We start from the raw sequence: 18591 nt of genomic DNA on the forward strand, positions 1-18591 counted from the left end.
AGAGGAGGAAGCAGGCTCCCTGCTGAGCAGAGAGCCCGATGCGGGGCTGGATCCCAGGACCCTGAGATCATGACCCGAGCTGAAGGCAGCGGCTTAACCCACTGAGCCACCCAGGGGCCCTCCTTTTTTGATTTTCTGATCGTGAAACGATTTTTGAGAATATTAGAGAAAAGGAGGACATGGGATGAGAAAAAAGCATTTGCTTTAATAGTCTGTGAATTTAACCGACATTACAGAAGACGAGGGCTGTCAGTTGCAATGAACAGAATGAGCCCACCTATCACCACGTAGCTTCTCTGTCCAATGATAATGGATCATATCGTGAGGCATTAAGTCCTCTGGAGAAAGGAGAGGAGCTTCTACATGTTTCTCAGAGCCCCTCAAACCTGTTGCTCTGCCCTGGCACCCCCAAGCCTCGCATCTCTCTGGACTTAAGGTCCCGCCTGGGCCTCAGGTACAAGGAAGGGGGCCCTGGACTGAGTCAGAACCTGGATCAGGGTGGTTCAGGACCAATGACCTGCCAACAGAGTTCCCTGGTGAAGCTGGCCTGCCTGTGTTTTGTGTTTTGTCTGCTGCTAATGATCTCCGCCCAGGTCTAGAGCCACTGCTAACTTTTGGCCTGATTGCTGCCTCATTTCTCTTATTATTCTCTTGTAACGCGGCACCCTGCCTGCTGGGCCACACTTGTTCCTGGAGCTGACAGTGTACCTCTGTCCCCCTAACCTCAGCCCAGCATCCTTACCCACACCTACCCTGATTAGACCCAGACTTGACCAAGACAGGCCTCTCTTGCCTTTCTTCCAAGTAGGATCAAGTTCTCATTGCCAATAATTAGACTTCAGAGAGGCATTGATGTTGGAAAGGGCAGAAAGGGGGCTAGCCGCTGCTCGGGGCAGTGGACCAATGGAGAAGGAGGGGTGGGGTACAGCACAGCAGGCAGGGGCCTCTGCCCAGCAGAGTGCACATCTGATCTTGGCTGGCTGCTGTCCCAGTGAGAATAAAACCCCTAGCTCGAGTGCCAAGATCCCTTCTCCTCTACTCTGACTCCTGCAGCCCCTCAGGACACGGGTCACAGTGTGGCTCGCTCACTATGGCTGTAGCATGGATAGCAGGTTGGAGTCCCCCACGCTTACCAGGCTGTCCCCGGCCCATCTCTTCCTGGGCTACTCCATGAGTCTCGGTTTACTCTTCTCAAGTCTTCTGCTAAGTTTGGTGCCCATCCTTCACATTCTCCTTAAACCCGGAGATTTCCCCAAGCAAGGACCATGTTGCAGTTCCTGACCCCATATCTCAGCAATAGTACGTGCCTAGGAACTGCCACATGAATGATTGAAAGAAGGATACTGCCATGCCTCTTAATACCCTGAACTCAAACCCGAACCTGCCCTCTGCCACCTGCTCGTCTAATTGAAGAAACACTGGACTACGTATGAATCAGGAAGCAGGATTTTTTTTTTTTTTTCTGGTTTTGTCTTGTCCAGTTGGGAAAAGACAATGAGAAAGAAATGCTTTCTGAGCCTTGGCCTTGGCTCCTGTGTGCTCGCTGTCTGCAACACAAGGGGAAATCTGGACAGGGCTCCGGTCTTGGAAATAAATAACCCCTGCTCTTATTTAAGTACAATTTCTGAAAGAAAGTTCTACTCTATACTTAATTGGATTCTTTCTTGCTGCAATTTAAGCCTTCTTCCTCCTTTCCCTGAGTGGAATTGTAACTCATTATCTCTGAAGTTCACAGGGGCAGCTTTTCTAAGGAAGACAAGGAACTGACTCTTGGAGCTTGCATTCTCTCCTCACCTTTGTCTTCCTGTGCCTGCATCTTTCTCAGACTCCCAAAAAGTGTGCATTTGCTTTAATGAGTTAGTACATAATAGGTTCCTGTGCTATTTGAGAAAACAATTTCCATCTGTTCATATATTGTTAAAAAGTAATGGGTTCTTATTAAAAAAAAAAAAAAAGTCTAATGCTTTCCTACTTCCTCCTCTCAAATACTGAATCTCAGATCCTTTGAGGTCCAACATAATTTAAGTGTTAATTCCTTTCTAAGCTCTTTTCAAGCTACTGCACTCACCATGCAGATTTCATTAAACCTCAGAGTCTCTTCATATTGATGTTTTTGTAAAAAGCAAAGTAACTCTTGCTCTATATTAAAATATTTCGCTCAAGAGGAGTGTCTTTTGTCCCCATTTCTAAAGACGTGTTTATTTATTTGGCCTTCCGAAAGGAAACAGAAGTCTGTTACAACTAACAGAGGATGCAAGCGCTGGGCTTCTCATCTCATTTGTGGGCAACATCTGGTTATTGTAATTCACAGGGTTCGCTGTCCTGAGCAGTTTCAGCCTTAAATCACCCTGTGTTGGCAAACAACAGTGAGGGCCAGGCCAGGAAAGGAACAGACGAATCCTGTGCACGGAATGAGATTAAATAAAGGCATGAGCCTGCCAATATTTCAATTTCTAATATATTCACCTTGAAAGCCAATCTGTTGTTTCAGTGATGCTGACACTGAAAGCCCTTCTGTTCTGGAACGTCCCCCCTTTAGATCTGGCAGCTGGATCAGAGTAAATTTTTAGTAGTGACATGTATCAGGTGAATCATCAAGTCGGATCATTCTACATGGAGACGTTAAGGTAGTCAAAAGAGTCTTGTTAACATAAGGAGCGAGAGACGGAGACCGAGACCAAGACCCAGGGCGCCGAGCAGACTCTGCCCACGTGTCCACTTTGGGATGCTGGGGATTCCATGCAACTGCTTTATGCCTCAATTTCTTCATCTGTAAAATGAGAATAAGACCTGTGAAACTTTAGGAGCATTTTAAATTCCAAGGGTGAATCTTCTCTGTCACTTCTCAGCTTTTATATCTTTCCTATCTCACTTGTTTTGAGCAATGTCAGCACAGAATCTGGAACACTAGTGCCCCAGGAGATTATTCAGCCTAACAGTCCCATGTTACAGATGAAGAAACTGAGAACCATAATTACAGAGGAAATACCAAGAATGTCAAGGTGGCGCCTTTGAACGAGAATGCTTATTTGGCATTTATATTTATGTGGTTTTTCCTTGTTTGTTTGGAAATTGGAAAAAAAAAAAACCCAACCTCATTTTATTGAAGTCATGCTGGTGCGCTCTCAAGTTAGATTTCCTAAGAAATGGGACAGCAGTCCTCTTGGGGTTAGAGATCAGGAGCACCCCACTTATTCTGTTCGACCCAGAGGAAGAGCAGAAATATCCAGGGTATGGAGGAAAGCTATCACAAGCCTTTTCCCTGAACGGAAGAGTGTTTGCCGGTGCTTTGTATGCTCTGGAGTGTCTTCATAAACAGAGGGTGTCCCTGTCACTTCATCTGCCTCTGGGTGTCGCCTACATTTCAGCACAGGTAAGCAGAGTGAGACCACGCCTGGGCTGAGGCGGAGGCTGTCCCTGAGAGCCAAGAGGGTAGAATGGGAATGATCTAGGAAGAGGAAGGAGAAAAGATAGGACAGTAGGAAAAGAAAAGAGAGTTCATTGCCAAGGAGTTGCAGAGGGTCACCGTGCCTTCTGGTGGCATCCGTGCTCCTGTGTGTCTCCCTGAGCATCATCACAGCACCAGTGATAGTGTCTGCTTTCTGTGAACAGAAGTGCTCTTCAGAGATGGATCCCTTCGCAGTATTCTAACAATCCCTGCTTGTAAATCAATCTGACTTCTTTAGGAAAAGAAAATCCCTGTATATGACCATTGAAATTACTTGTTTCATTACCATGCTAAAAAAAAAAAAAAAAAATCATTGCTTATATTGGAAAACCTATTCTTTTGGCCCCCTTATGTTTTTTTTATACAGAGTGTAATTTTTTTTTTTTTTAAATAACAGGGCATAAAGATTTCAGGAGGGTTGGTCCATTATTTATTTGTTGACTGAATTATAGGAAGAAAGTATGATCATCCAATGGAATGCAGAAGCATATATAGCTAATTCTGTGTCTATGTGTACTTAACCCAGCCATAGTAATAACTCTTTGTTTTTTATTTCCTGGGGGAAATAGGTTAGGTTGGACCTGAATGCATCATTATAAAGTATGCACATATAAATTGGACTTTTCTAAATCTAGGTCACTTGGATAAGAAGGCTCTTTTGAGAAAACCAGACTGACAATTAGATTCACAGGGCACTTCAATGTTAAATGGCATTCTTCCCACATTCTGGGTCATAAGGCAGCAAGTATAAACAATACGCCGATGTTAAGACACAGAAAATCATATTCACAACAATAGCAAAGCTTCATGGTGCATGGTTTTCCACTTTAATATGCTGTGTTCTGTTCTGCCATGTTAATGTTTTAAGTGACATAATTTCCTTTTCATGTAGTTTCAAGTTCATCTTTTATTTTCTCTTTACCTTTCTGGAATAGCTCTCTACAAGGCTATATATTATGCTGGGAGAAATTCCTAACCAAAAAAAAAAAAAAAAAAAGTGTAAAGTCAAATAATCTTTGCAGGAAAACAGCAAAATAACAATGAAAATGGATTTAAGACCCTCCAGCCAAAATGTTATCTTGTGTACTTTACAGACTCAATCTGTGTCCCAGGCTTTGATCCAGGCCTCAACATGATGACTGGGATTACGCCCATTAACCCAATGATTCCAGGCCTGGGGCTGGTGCCACCCCCACCACCAACAGAAGTGGCTGTTGTCAAAGAAATAATCCACTGCAAAAGTTGTACTCTTTTCCCTCAAAACCCAAGTAAGTGATACCTGCAACAAATAATCTGCTCCTCCATTTAAGATTTAAGTTTTCCTTTTTTTTTTTGTAATGTAGCATTGCATGCACTTTCAGATGTGACTCAGTATTCTTCCCCATGGATGCACCAAGTGGGGATCCATTTGACAGGAGGCTTTTGTCTCTAGATTCACACAAATGGATGGGGCTGTGTCCATGGGTTCTATCCAGGAGCTGAACCGACACCATGAAGCCAATATATGTGATGTGGAGATACAGACCCAGCATTAAGAATCTTTTTGCATGCAACAAAGTCTAGCATTTGCCGCAGAACATAGTGTGAAATATATGAGCATTTCTATCCATCTTCACAAATGTGGGAGAAAAATTCTGAAATGTGCTTTGCTAGATGGAAAATTGAATTAATTTGGCAGTTAGCAATTTGGGGGGAAGGCCGCATCTCAGAGTTTCTGGTCCAAATGGCATTTGCTTGAAGGAAACATACATTTCATGAAATAAATGAGTCAGAATTTTTTTTTTTTTAATTTAGTCTCAGATACTAAGTTTATGGGCTTAAATAGCTAGAATTTTTTTTTTATTCATATTAATCAGTGTTGCCTTTTCGAAGTGGACTTTTCAGGAGATTGCTTTAGTAATCTACATATAAACTAGGTAAAATGTTGTGACAGTGTACGTTTTATCTTTTCCTACAGCCTCCCCCAAATGTAATCGTTAGCTCATTTAAATGTGAATTTTAAAAAAGTGTTGTTTTCAGTCGTGGTGTTCCCCTAGCCCAGCAAGGACTGAGCAGGCTTGCAAGTCCATTCTCTGTCTTGCTTATCGGTTACAGCAAGACAAAGCAGATAACAAGCCCAAATTCCCCATCATGTTATCATCTCATCATGCTTTGTGCCTTGTAAACTCCCCCCACCCCACACCATTTTTGGGGCTTCTGTATTATGAAGGGGAAATGAAATTACGCTAACATTGGCATTATCTCTGTTCTGGGACAAGCTTAGCTACGCCGTGTAGAAAGGACCCCAGAAAGTAAATGTTGGGAGGAGGGGAGAGGAGGTAAGAATAAGGCAGGCCACTATCAGTGTAAGTCGGAGTAGGCATTCATCACGACTCTGGGTTGAGAACATTGCGCTGCCGAGTTTCCCTTTTGCCAGGTGAACCAGGAAGCCCGCAAAGAAATAAAGCCACACCCCTCTGTTTCTGTTGTGATTATTAGATCTTCCGCCTCCTTCCACAAGAGAACGACCTCCTGGGTGTAAGACCGTGTTTGTCGGAGGATTACCAGAAAACGCTACTGAGGAAATTATTCAAGAAGTCTTTGAGCAGTGTGGTGATATTACAGCCATTCGGAAAAGCAAGAAGAATTTTTGTCACATTCGCTTTGCGGAGGAATTCATGGTTGATAAAGCCATTTACCTTTCCGGTACTTTGCATTACATAAGGGGTTTTCGAGGCATTTTGTTATGTTTTGTGATGTTAATACGAGCTTGCTTCCCTTTTGCCTTCACGCTCAATAAAGTCCTCACAGTTTGGGGCTGGAAAAGGAGGACTTCTGCCTTTACCCTGGGCTGCCAGAAGCTCCATGTTAAGACTGAGAGCCCACCTCCCGGCAGGAAGGGTTTCCCGCCACCAGTCTTGAGGAATTCCATTGAGTTTCTAATTAATGTTCTCAAGTGCTTATTAGATGAAAAGCAATATTATGAATACTGAGGACCATTATTATTACTGGATGTAATTCCTCAGGGGAATAAAGTACTCTCTCGGCGTAATTTCAGTTTTTCAGAAGTGGTTCAGTTTCTAGACCCCAGGGTACCACATCAAGATCAGTTTCCTTGCAGAAAGTAGTCCACAGGTCCTAGGCGGAGGCCGGATCCCACTGCCCAATTGCTAGTGCCTTTAGAGTGGTAACACCTACCCCCAGGATACCTGCTTCTTTGGTGCCATTTGATAGGGGAGATTTTCACAGATGTTGAAATTAGACCCATTGCTGCCTGTGGGTGTTGGAGCAAGTGTACAGAGGCTGTCCTCGAGGCCTTTGCTAAATCGAAGAACCACAGATCTGGTATGTGGTTTTTGGGAGATGCTACTTAGAATCAACTCATTGCTATTCCCTCAAGCTCTCCTTCCGCCAGTTTCAGTCTGTTGCTGGGCACACCACCGCCCTATTCCTGACGGAAAGCTAATGAGGGAAGGTGAGAAAAGAATAGGGGAAAAAAAAAACACAACTACTGAATGCTACTGCCAGGCTTACTTAATTCCTGCAGGCAGCTGCTATTGCCTCGCAATTCCCTTGCAAACGCCAGAAGCCTTGGAGTTATTCCAATGCTGCTGCAACTTTCCTGAGCCCAGGTAGTGCTGTGGAGAACTTTAAAACCCTTATTCCGAAAAAACCTTACAAAGGTAGGGGGTGGGGGGTGGAATCTGAAAGCATTCTAAAAAAGAGGTGGAAGACAAAACATGGAAAAAAGTATTTTACAACACACAAATAGCTGTGTGTTTTACCTGTCATGTATCTCGGGCCATCGCATCAGAGTAATCTAGTACACAGCTAGGGACTCTGTTGTGGCTGTGGGTCTCACGTGCCTCAGGCAAGATAACCTCTCTCTGGCCTCCATTTTCTCATCTGCAAAACTGAGGTAGTACCAGTACCAGTACTAACTCAGAGGATCATGATGAGGAATGAATCCAAATAATGGATAGTAAGTGCTTAGCAGGGCACCTGCAGCAAGAGGAACCATTGAGCAAATGGATGTTTTTAATACACATATCCCGAAAATGGTAAAGAAGGACTGATTCTCGTTTCTCACAGACGTGCCCTGGGGAATGTGGGGTGTAACCACAGCTCTACCAATAAAACTATTACTTTACTCCCCCTGATGAAAGAAGAGGGGTTGAGTAGATCAGAACTGCTTTTCATCTCCAACAGAACACAACGTTTAGACCCAATCAGAAACCCCATGAGACATCGCCAAAAATGAACAGGCCCAAATTTAGGCACGGGAAAGGTATTCCTGTATTTCTTCCTTGATGCTAGGCACTTCCCAGCATGGACCTTGGTCCTGCTTCTGAGCCAGTCATCTGATTGCCCCTTGGTCTGCCTCTTGGCAGCAGAAGGAGCCCACAGCAAAGGCCTTACCTCCAGCCGCCCTGCCTGGATGCACAGTGGTCTCCCACCTCTCGGCCTCAGCCACTCTGGGGATGTTGTCCATTAGTCCAGGGAAGATCCAAAAGACTGATTAACTGGAAGGGCAGGAGGGAAGGAAGGCTGCCCGTCCTGTGCATGAGCTCCTACAAGCCCAAACCCAGCTGCTAGGCCTAATTTTAGGACCGTGTTCACAGTTGAAGTCCAAGCTAATTTTAGACTCAGCCTCATCAGGATCTCTTTTAAGACCTTAATGATGATGTTTTGGTGAAAGAAAGGGTACTTTTTGGAACCAGAAATATCGAAAAAGTGGTGCTCTGGACACCCAACCAGTTAGGGTTACAGGCCAGCCTTAGGCGGGGCGGGCCGCTCAGCTGTTGCCGATTTGTCACCGTGGCCTGCTGATGCATTAAGTTCCTACGGCCCAGACCAAGACACGCTCTGCTTTAACAAGAATTCTACACATACGTGATCGGATGTTTGGGGTTTTGGTTGGTATTGTCGTATCTTCCCATTTTTAGAGAACACCATGTAAACCTAGCAATGAGAAGGGCATAACAGGAATCAGATGTGAGATCTGTTTGGTATTTGTAACTTCTCAAAGGTGTGAAGCGCCCTACAGAGAAGAAGTCAGCCTCTGCAAGGGTTTTCAGCTGAGTTTCAGCCCAAATGCCAAGATAATCCATTGAAATCTACCACGGAGATCTCGAATGTCAGCGTTAGTGCAGTCTAGCATTTCACAGTGGTATCTCATTTGCAAAGCCCCTACACAGCAAAAGTGCTCATTTTGCTCTTTCCTCTGGCAGCCCCAACAGCTGTGATCCTGCTGGGACCTGAATTTATGTTTTTTAAAATCTGAGTACCCCAAAGTGAAGAGCAGCCTCAAAGCCAAGTCGTCTTCATCTGAAGTGAGGCTGGCTGTCTGGGTTCAGTTCTGTTTGTGTTGATCTCTCTCATCAGGTTTCTGCACGTCATCTTTATAAGTTGGCTAGCTCGCAGTAAATCCCCCAAAGATTTCCAGGTCCCCCCCGCCCCTTTTTTATTGGTCCAACTCTGCGCTTTTGCGCAGGCTCCCATGGCCTTCAAAGATTGCGCGGACAATTTGTGTGGGGCTGCATCCTAGATGAGGTGCTGCAGGGCTGTAAGGAAGGCAGCTGGTGAGGCCTCTTGATTGAAGGTAAAATATTCTCCCGCGTGCCCCAGAGGATAAGTGGAAATAAAACAGCATTGCAAAATTGCCTTGGTAATTGTGGCTTTTGCAGCTGCCAAGAGAGAATGGAGCAGCATTTTCTAGGGGAATGAAGCAATAACCTGGGAGTGAGGTGTTGTGGAATTTACTTTGTAGATCTTTTTAAATACCATAGATATTCTTTATTTACTCCTATTCCGACTTTTTTGAAAAAGAATTTAAGAACACTTATGCAAGAGTGTTACTGTAAATTGAAAATATAATACCACTGGCCCTAGAAACGCAGATAGGGGGAAAATGCTACATGCCCAATTTATTTCTGAGCTCCCTGGAAGCCAGAGGGAAGAAGGAGTTGTGGTAAGTGCCCTGGTTCTTGGGGTCATCATCTCAGTAACATGGGCTTGAAAGATGGGTGGGTGACCCCCTGAGACACTCCCCAGAACAGTGTTTACCCCCACATCTGTGATAAGCTGAACTTTGCAGTACCTCCTTATCACCTGGGAGAAGGGTAATTGCTTCCCACCTCCTATGGAAGGAACGCCGTGCCCCTTCCTGTGGGCGGGGGAAGGGCGGAAGTTTCGTCAAGACGCCGTGAGGGCCGGGCCAAAACGGTGCCGTCATCGCGGCGGTGACATCATGACGCCACCGGCCTCTCCATTGCTTTCAGGTTACCGGATGCGATTAGGGTCCAGCACGGACAAAAAGGACTCGGGCCGCCTGCATGTGGACTTCGCCCAGGCCAGGGACGACTTCTACGAGTGGGAATGCAAGCAGCGGATGCGCGCGCGCGAGGAGCGGCACCGGCGCAAGCTGGAGGAGGACCGGCTGCGGCCGCCCTCGCCGCCGGCCATCATGCACTACTCCGAGCACGAGGCCGCGCTGCTGGCCGACAAGCTGAAAGGTAGGGGGCCGCCCTCGAGTCTCCGGCCCGGCGGGAGGCATGGCCCGCTCGCAGGACAACACCGCCATCCCCCAGGGCCCCAGCGCCCCCGACGTCTCGGTCTCCGCGTGCTGGGTGCGTGCAGGCGACGGCACCCGGAAGCAGGGGACACTTGCGCTTCCTCCTCTGTTGGGACGCAGCCCGGCCCTTGCTCACCAGTGTTTGCGCACGAGTGTGTAGGGTCGCGCAACGCGGCCCGTGGAAGAGGGGCAGAAGGGTCATGCGCCGTCGCCCCAGAGCGGGCTCCTGTCTTCCCACCTGTGCGGACTGAGCGAGGCTAGTGGCTCCTGCAGGCAGGCGGGTCCTGGGGTGGGGGTGGAGGGCTCCCGGTCCTGGTGGGACTCTGGGTTCTGGAGCTTCCACCTACCTGTGCTCTTCTCAGAGCCTCCCTTCACGTGGGAAAGCGCGCTGGGGTCTGTGGAGGGTAGAAGCAAAACGTGGAACAGGATCCCTGCCTTCAGAAATGGAGTTGAAGGGACACTGCTGACACTACAGAATAATCGGGAATTAAAAGGAGTACATTTCATTTCTAGAGGGTTTGCTCGTTTCACATGTTTGATGCTATGGGGGATAAAACCACATGGAGGCTTTAATACCTGCCCCAGTGAAAGGAGGATGAGAGGGGAAGGGCCAGACTGTAACTCGGGAGCACGGGTATGTGTGAATTCTCTTCCATTATTGATCAGGGTCCTGTAATCTAGCAGCATCTGCATTTACAGGCCAATGATAGTCAGACTTCCTCCGACCATTGAGTGTGTTGGGCTTTAACGTGAGAATGCAGGTTTGGGTCGCTGACCACACCCAGGTATCTCAAGTAAATGATTAACTCTAGGACAAAGCCAGTGGCTGACTCAACCAACATAGTAGCCGGCGTGCTTTGGGAACACGGTGGACAAATATTGATGAAGGTATCCAGAAAATCTTCCAAGAGAACCGTGCAGGATAAACAGGTTTTTCTCTCCCAGGAGAAGAAGGGCCTTAAAGACATTCCAGTCAGAGGCAGGAGCTCTGGGATAAAAGACACAAGGAAGCCGAGAAGAAGGTGGTACCGGTGGAGAAAGGCAAGGGGTACTGCTCCAGCACCCGGGAGAGCGACTTGGAAGATTATAGAGCAGGGTGCAGCAGGAAGTGTGGCAGGGCCCTGAAAGCTGCTGCTGGATTGGGGTTTTACTCCATAAGCAGTAGAGAAGCCACTAATATTTTCTTATAAGAAGAGAGATGTGATTGATCCTTGGAGTGTCCTAGAGCATCGCTAGCACACTGCTGGCCCATGTAAAGTGGATTGGATGTTTTCACTAAGTGAGACGTGTGAAAGCTGCCCAAAACCTATTTTAGGAGGATAGGAGGTTGACATTCTGTTTCTTTAAAAGAGTTAAAAAGGATGTCTGCTTCTAGCCCTCATGCCCTGTTCAGGCCTTAGGAGCCCCTAATCAGCTGCTGTTTTGGCTAAAAGCCCCCCACTGTAACCACCCAGGGCTTTTTTTGCCACCAGCCCGTGTTGCTCTGCTCTGGGAGGTCCCATCTGACAGACATAAATATACAGGCCATGGGTGTCCCTTTAACAAAAAAACACACCAAATGCAAACACAGGTCATCATCTCCCTTTTCCATTCAGGCGACAGATCAGAAGGAGCGCTCAGAATGAGAGAGCACAACACCCTTAACCAGGAATATTGATTTTGGAACAAGTAGTTTTTTACTATCCTGCACATTGTGCATTATCAGCTTATGGGCTACACCTAGACATGACAAAAACTAGTGCCTTCATTCTGTGACCTCTTGGAGGGATTTTACAAAAATCTGGCCACCTTCTCTGCTTTTTAAGGAACCAGCACAGAAATGCCTATGCACGTGAGAGGAACGAGGCACTGCCTTTGCCGTGAGAGGATCACAGATTGGGATGTCAACTGGGTGAAGTAATTTGCAAGCTTTGCCATTTCAAAAATATATATTTATATAGATGAGTATAATTTGAAGAATTTAGGAGCTGCACCTTCTCCAAGTACTTTGTGATCCCTTGAGAGAACAGATTGGAAAATTTAATAGATGGCAGTTACAGTAGAATGAACTAGTGGGGATACATCTCAGGCAACCAGTCAGGTAATATCAAGCTTGACAATTTCAACCCAAGCACAGAGTTTGGAATATAAACAGCATTTAATTGCTTAGGAAATTGGCTGCCTCAGAGAGGAAATCCACTCCATGCTCCTTATATAACGCTGCAAAGCCAGACTGGAGGGGCAAGGAAACTGCTTCCTGAAGATGATTTCATTGATGTGGGAATTTAAAAAAAAAAAAAAAATGCAGTCAAAACCCAAGGTAAAGAAGCCTGAGTAAAAAAGAAGATGGAAATATGATCTGAAAATACCTAATTGGATTTGATTTTTTTTCCTCCCCTGAGAAATCATTCTATCTTAGGTTTATTACAAATATTTTCCCCCATTTTACATTGTACTTGTTTATTCTTGGAGTTTTCTTTTTGAAAATTAGCTCTATCTAGCAAAATCTGTATAAGCCAACTCTTTTTTTTTTTTTAAGATTTTATTTATTTATTTGACAGAGAGAGATCACAAGTAAGCAGAGAGTCAGGCTGAGAGTGAGAGGGGGAAGCAGGCTCTCCACTGAGCAGAGAGCCCGATGTGGGGCTTGATCCCAGGACGCTGAGATCATAACCTGAGCTGAAGACAGAGGCTTAACCCACTGAGCCACTCAGGCCCCCAAGCCAACTCTTTATTATGACCCACAAGGCCCTCTACATCCTGCCCAGTTGTTAAAACTATGTGATAGTAAATACTGAGATCCTTCTTCCCTCCCTCCCTCAGTGATTTGGAGCTTTGAGCTATGTTACATTTGTGGCCACTGGTGCCGCCAGGCATGGTCGGAAGTACAGGGGGGAGTGATGCTCGCCACCAGATTTGCACAAATATTTGTGGAGCTCTTTACCGAATAGCTGGGACTGTGCTAATAAGCACTGCATGGGGAGACAACGGCGTGCAGGCCCCCACCTCACAGAGTTTAGGCTTCTGACGTGGTAGAGCCAGTTACAAAGCACTGAGATGGGGCATCTGGGTGGCTCAGTGGGTTAAGCCTCTGCCTTCGGCTCAGGTCATGATCCCAGGGTCCTGGGATTGAGCCCCACATCAGGTTTTCTGCTCAGCAGGAAGCCTGCTTCCCCCTCTCTGTCTGCCTGCCTCTCTGCCTACTTGTGATCTCTGTCAAATAAATAAATAAATAAAATCTTAAAAAAAAAAAAAAAAAAAAAAAGCACCAGGACTTGCTGATATCGTGTGTGAGAAGTGCAGTGGGAGCTCCCAGGAGTGACCGAGGACCCAGCTGGACAGGGTGCGAGGGTGGATCTTCTAAGACCAGCTCACCCCAGATCCAGTTGCACTGGGCCTTCTTGAAGGCAGAGAAGAAGTCAAGTTGTAATTGTGTAGAGTCTAAGGGAGCGTCTGTTACATTGATACAAATTCTAAAAAGAAATGTAGCGGGCACCCTGCTGATTAAATAGACATTGTTCTGAGACAATTCAACTTAATGAAGACTGATTGGGAAGTAACTGCTCACAGACCCAAACTTTATAGCATGGCTTTGAGAAAGTGAGAAGGAGCTCAATAACACCATAATTACACTTTATTGGAAACAGTAGCACCAGGCAGACGAGATAATGAATTTCAGTGTGTCTAACACAGACCATCCACCCCTGGAGGTACCCTGTGTTTGGACTGTGGAAGGAAGAGATTGATTAGACGGTGAGAAAGATTATATCCTAATTCACTGGAGATTTCTCCTGGCAAGAGCATTTAAAAGTTTTTGTGTACTTTTTCCCCCTTTGGAAAGCTTCACATAATCTTTCATTATGTGATGAAATGAAGAGTTTCTCTGTGCATCAGGTGAAGTTTTGACAAAGCTTTGAAGCAGTGCCCTTGGGGTCCCCCTGGTGTGTCATCATGAATTCAGCTCTCCCGGGATCAGTATTCATAATTTCCGGAGGGCTAGACTCTGATTTGCATACAGAATGGCCCCTCTCAGCCTGCCAGAGGGAGGAGGGGTGGCAGTGGTGTTGGCGTTTTGCTGAGACGGTTGTCAATATTTATGGCTCCCAGAAAGTAAAAATCAATAATGCTGTAAGCCAAGTGGAAGTTCCATTAGCTAAAAGCCAGGCTTCCTTCTTAGGGCAAGGGAAATGAGAAGCACAGGAGCCTGTTTGAGAATCAGTTCCTTAGGCGTTATTGACCTTCACAGAGGCAAGATAGGCCACTGCATCTAGAAACATCTTGCTTAACCCAAAAGCTGGAATAACCAGTGCATTTTCGTATTGCCACCACCTGTAATTGTTTTCATTTTTACAGGTACTATGAGAGTTGGGGTAGATTGTGTGTGTGTATTGGAGGGGTGGGGAGAAGGGTGCTTTAACCACTTACATCACGTTTCTTGCTACCTGTGATTTGGAGGATTGATAAGGTTATACCCCTTTTAATAGTGCATTGAGCAGCCAAAAAATGGAGACTTGTTTAGGGATATCCAATGTTGAGGGTCACATGTTGAAATTTTAGGGATGTTGTAGTATTAATGCTTGGCCATCTTGGAATCCCCATTCTGCTTGGGTCAATATACGACTCTACACTGTAAGCGGTTTCCAGCTATCATAGAAGCCAGAAATCAGTGATAGCTAGATCAACACACCATTCCTGTGGTTCACTGTGTGTGTGTGTGTGTGTGTGTGTGTGTCCCCATTTTTATTTTTATTTTTGGAAAAAAAAAGTGTAGAACATCTTCCATTTATCTGATTCTCAGGACATTTTTTTCAAACATTAATCTCCTCTCCTGTTAATCCTTTATAGACCCAGCCATAACTAAGGGTATTACATCTCACCTAAGTTTTCATAGTCCGTGTTCACGGCCTGGCTCTCATCCCACCTATTGTTCTGAAAATCAAGGCCAGATCTCCCTCCATCCACAAAGGGGGGTAAAAAAACTGCTTACCAGTCTGAGTTCTTTTCCCCTTTATTATCTATTCATCAGTTTGACTGAAGTTCACCCTGTGTCCACCTGCTGGGTCCTGGGCTCTATGTCATGGCCCCGAGGTTTCAGATCTGATTGCAGCACGGGCCTGGCCTTTGAGGAGTTTATAGTTCAAGGGTGGCTAAAGGATATTGTGGCTGTGGAACCATGACTTATGAATATGAATTGAACAGTGCCAGTGATTTTCTTTAACTCATTTAGACATTAAAAACTGGTTCAAAAGAGAATTTGCTGTACAATGATTCATATTTTCTACTGAACAAAAATTCATCTCCGTTGTTAGGGAGAATTATTTGTGTTGTTATTAGCCCTCCACAATTTATGTCCTGTCCCTAAAGAGTAATAAGATAGCCTGGTCAAAAACAATGAAAGATTCACTCCCCCATCGAATCAGATAATTCTGGGGGTGGGTGGGAGCAATGGAGAGGGTCCTCTAGGCCATGGCCAGCATTTCACTGAAAGGATCTGCACTGGTCTCTATGCCCATTTGCAAGTCGTGGACAATTTTTTTTCCACATTTTTTTTCCCCCTGGGATGGGGATGCCAGGTGCTAAAGCAGCTCTTCCTTAAATGCTGGTGGGGGAGGTTAGGGACAGGGATTCACGAAGCTCCTCAGGATCACATCACATCCTTTCAGTATTCTCCACTACCTCAGCTGCTACTTTCCATTTCAGGGTTTTGTTATCTTTTAACTTAGATGAGCTCCCAGCCAATTTCCCGGGTTTTCATTGACTGATTTCTCCCAGTGCTTCCAAAACTTTAATGTGCGTATGAATCACTTGGAGTAGGGTGCAGATTCTGAGCCAGGAAGACTGAGTAAGAGTGAGTCTGCATTTTCAAAGAGCTCTCAAAATGAGGCTCAAGCTTAAAGTCTTTGAATAGCAAAGATTTATCCCATGTGCAATTTTTTAAATGCCTACTATGTGCCAGGTGCTCAAGAAATATGGAAGAGAGGGAAAGAGAGGGAGGGAGGTTGATAAAGTCTGAGGTAAACAGAAATGAAATGAGATGGGTACGGCTTTAGGTCATGACATTGAGGGATGATAGTCATCATAATATTGTTTATTCCTCACAAAACTGAAGTTGGTCATTATTTCCCCAGAACTGAAAATGTCTTCAAAAATATTTTTGACTCCTATGACAAACTCGTTAGTTAGTGCCTTACTGCAGAAAGTTCTTCTCTGTGATTATCGGACATCATTCTTAACTTTCATTGCCAGTGGGAATGACCTCAGAGGCCTGAAGGGTAAAGGACCAGCTAGCCTAACTGCCAGGCAGATATTTATCTCCGAGAGTCCCTGTGAAAATACTCTTTAACACAAAATTGAAATGTTTATTCCCAAGTGATGTTTCCCAATTTCTGACCACTGAATTTGTGGCTCTCTAGCTCTAACCACGGCAAGTCTATTAGAAATAGTGTAGCCAAATGTAGGTAAACTGCAAAGAGAAAAGCTCAGAATGACCAGGAGATTGAAATGTGTTTTGGAAGCTTTATTCTCATGTCAGCCCTTCAAAACTGGAGACCCATCCATAAACCAGCAATCACTATACAGAGTGACTGATGTTTTAGTAGCAGGATATTTAGGGAATTGCAGAAACATAGCAAATGGACACATAATTCATGCTGGGGTTCCAGAAAACCTGCCTTCATGAAAGGCACTGAAGCTGAATCTTGAGGGAACCAGAACAGGTGGACCAGAAACGAGAAGGTTCCTTGGATGAGTGCACAGACAGGCAAAGGCTGGGGCGGTGTGGCCATGGTTTTTAACAAAGGGGAGAACAGTAAGGGAATGGGGGATGGATTGAAGAGGACAATGCAAATCAAGAAAAGTCATGGAGCAAATTGTTCAGTAACCTGGGTGTGATGTCTCGAAGACCCTGATTAGAAAACATCGCACAATTTTTAATGAGCAAATGGTCCGTATCCAGTCCTTACTGCGCCAATCTTCCCAATTCTTGCTGTGGAAAAAGCACGTCTGCACATTCTAGTTTCTAAACTGCACCCGTGTTCAGAGTTATGCCTAAGCGTGTTCACAGAAAGTATTTGGAATTCTTCATAACTGCATCTTTGATGTGATTTTTATGAGCACTGTTAATTTCTTTTCACATGAATAGCTTTAATAATGCTGTAATCTAAGTCCTGTTTAAATTAGTTTATATTGTTTTCTGTTTTCTCAGTGATCTTGCCACTGAATACAAAATTGAATTTACAGTTGGATATTGAAAATGACCGCTCCCCTTACACTCCTGTAACCATTTAGAGTGAGTTGCTGGGTTAGTCTTAATTAATATAAAGTCCCTTCTTACACAGCAACAGATACTGCCCAAACTTAACCAAATGCGCCTTAACTAATGTCTTCACATTTAATATACATGTCAGTACATCAATTTTACGTTGGCCTAGCAGTTTTAGAGAGTTCAGAAATGAGGATGAAATCAGGAGTTTTCACCAGAAGTGTACACTTCGTATAAGCTAATCGAATTCTGCCTACAATTACTCGTGTTACATATATTTTTAATACTTGTTAAAATATGAGCAAGTCTCTTGCTTCCTTATTTTATAAATTGTATATTTTCAGTTGCTTAATCCTAAAACTGCTGTTTCTCTTTCTGAAAACTATCAATTAACCGTGATCTGCTGGTGAACTTACGCACTCCGTCTAGGAGCGAGGAACAATAAAATTTGCTTTTCAGATCATTTGAGCAAACATGTATTTTTAAAATTGAAGTGTGTTCTCCCTGACAGTAAATTAGTGTATTTATGAACTCAGTGACCACAGGCTAGAGAAGGAAAAACAACCAGTAACAGGAGGGAAAAATAGAACAGCATTGTTCTCTCTCCTAGTTAGCTTCCCAACAAAATCATGGAGGGTTTCTTTTGCTCTGTGTTATGCAGAGATGAAAGTCCCAGCTAAGGGGAAAAATGGTACATGAAGTCGGTGTTTTCTTTTTTGTTGTTGTTATTTTTTAAGAGGGGGAAAAAAAGATTTCTTATAAGCATTAGGTTTATTCGTGCTGTCTTTTGGGAGGTCCATTCTCCTAACATATATTGGCAGGGAGAGAGGTAGAGAGTGCACGCGGGAGGCAAAATTTATTCTGACTGTAACGGTCACAATGGGCCTCTCACAAACATAATGCTAAATTATGGGCCTCTCCATGGGCTGAACGTAATGTTAAGTTGTATGATGGATTTTATCTTACACACGCCGCTCCGGTCCATGAAATGAGATAAGAAACCACTGCAGCTGGAGTTCACAGAGGGTTGAGCTCAGACTGAAATTCCAGAGTTAACAGAATTGGATGAGCCCGCCGTGAGACTGCACGTGTATGTTCTGCGCCTGTGTGTTGAGATTTTCAAGGAAAGGTGTCTTTGTGGGGTGCCCCGTGGGCGTTCCCAGGGTCTGTTGTCTCCTCCGGTGAAGGTGTGAGGGTGGAGGGGGCAGGTTTGCGCTGAAAAAAGGCTTTGATCCCCAACCCTAGATTGCCCCTGCCGCAGTGGGAGAGGGCCTGGGTGGGTGCTGATGAGTAGAATGTGTTCGATGTGTACTTCCACTATGGGGAAAGCAGAGCACATCCCACACACGG

At 45.0% G+C, this 18591-nt stretch overlaps 1 protein-coding gene across 8 annotated transcripts in view; it reads left to right on the forward strand.

Moving 5' to 3' along the window:
- Nucleotides 1-18591, forward strand: part of ENOX1 (ecto-NOX disulfide-thiol exchanger 1) — a 568173-nt gene that overhangs the window by 396231 nt on the left and 153351 nt on the right. For all 8 annotated transcript variants that reach the window (XM_044249790.1, XM_044249789.1, XM_044249788.1 and 5 more), the window contains 3 exons: nucleotides 4543-4716; nucleotides 5927-6133; nucleotides 9709-9942. In XM_044249790.1, coding sequence (XP_044105725.1) covers nucleotides 4543-4716; nucleotides 5927-6133; nucleotides 9709-9942 — 615 coding nt within the window. The remainder of the gene's footprint in view (nucleotides 1-4542; nucleotides 4717-5926; nucleotides 6134-9708; nucleotides 9943-18591) is intronic.

The sequence above is a fragment of the Neovison vison genome, chromosome 5, assembly GCF_020171115.1.
Source record: "Neovison vison isolate M4711 chromosome 5, ASM_NN_V1, whole genome shotgun sequence".
NCBI classification, from domain to species: Eukaryota; Metazoa; Chordata; class Mammalia; order Carnivora; family Mustelidae; genus Neogale; species Neogale vison.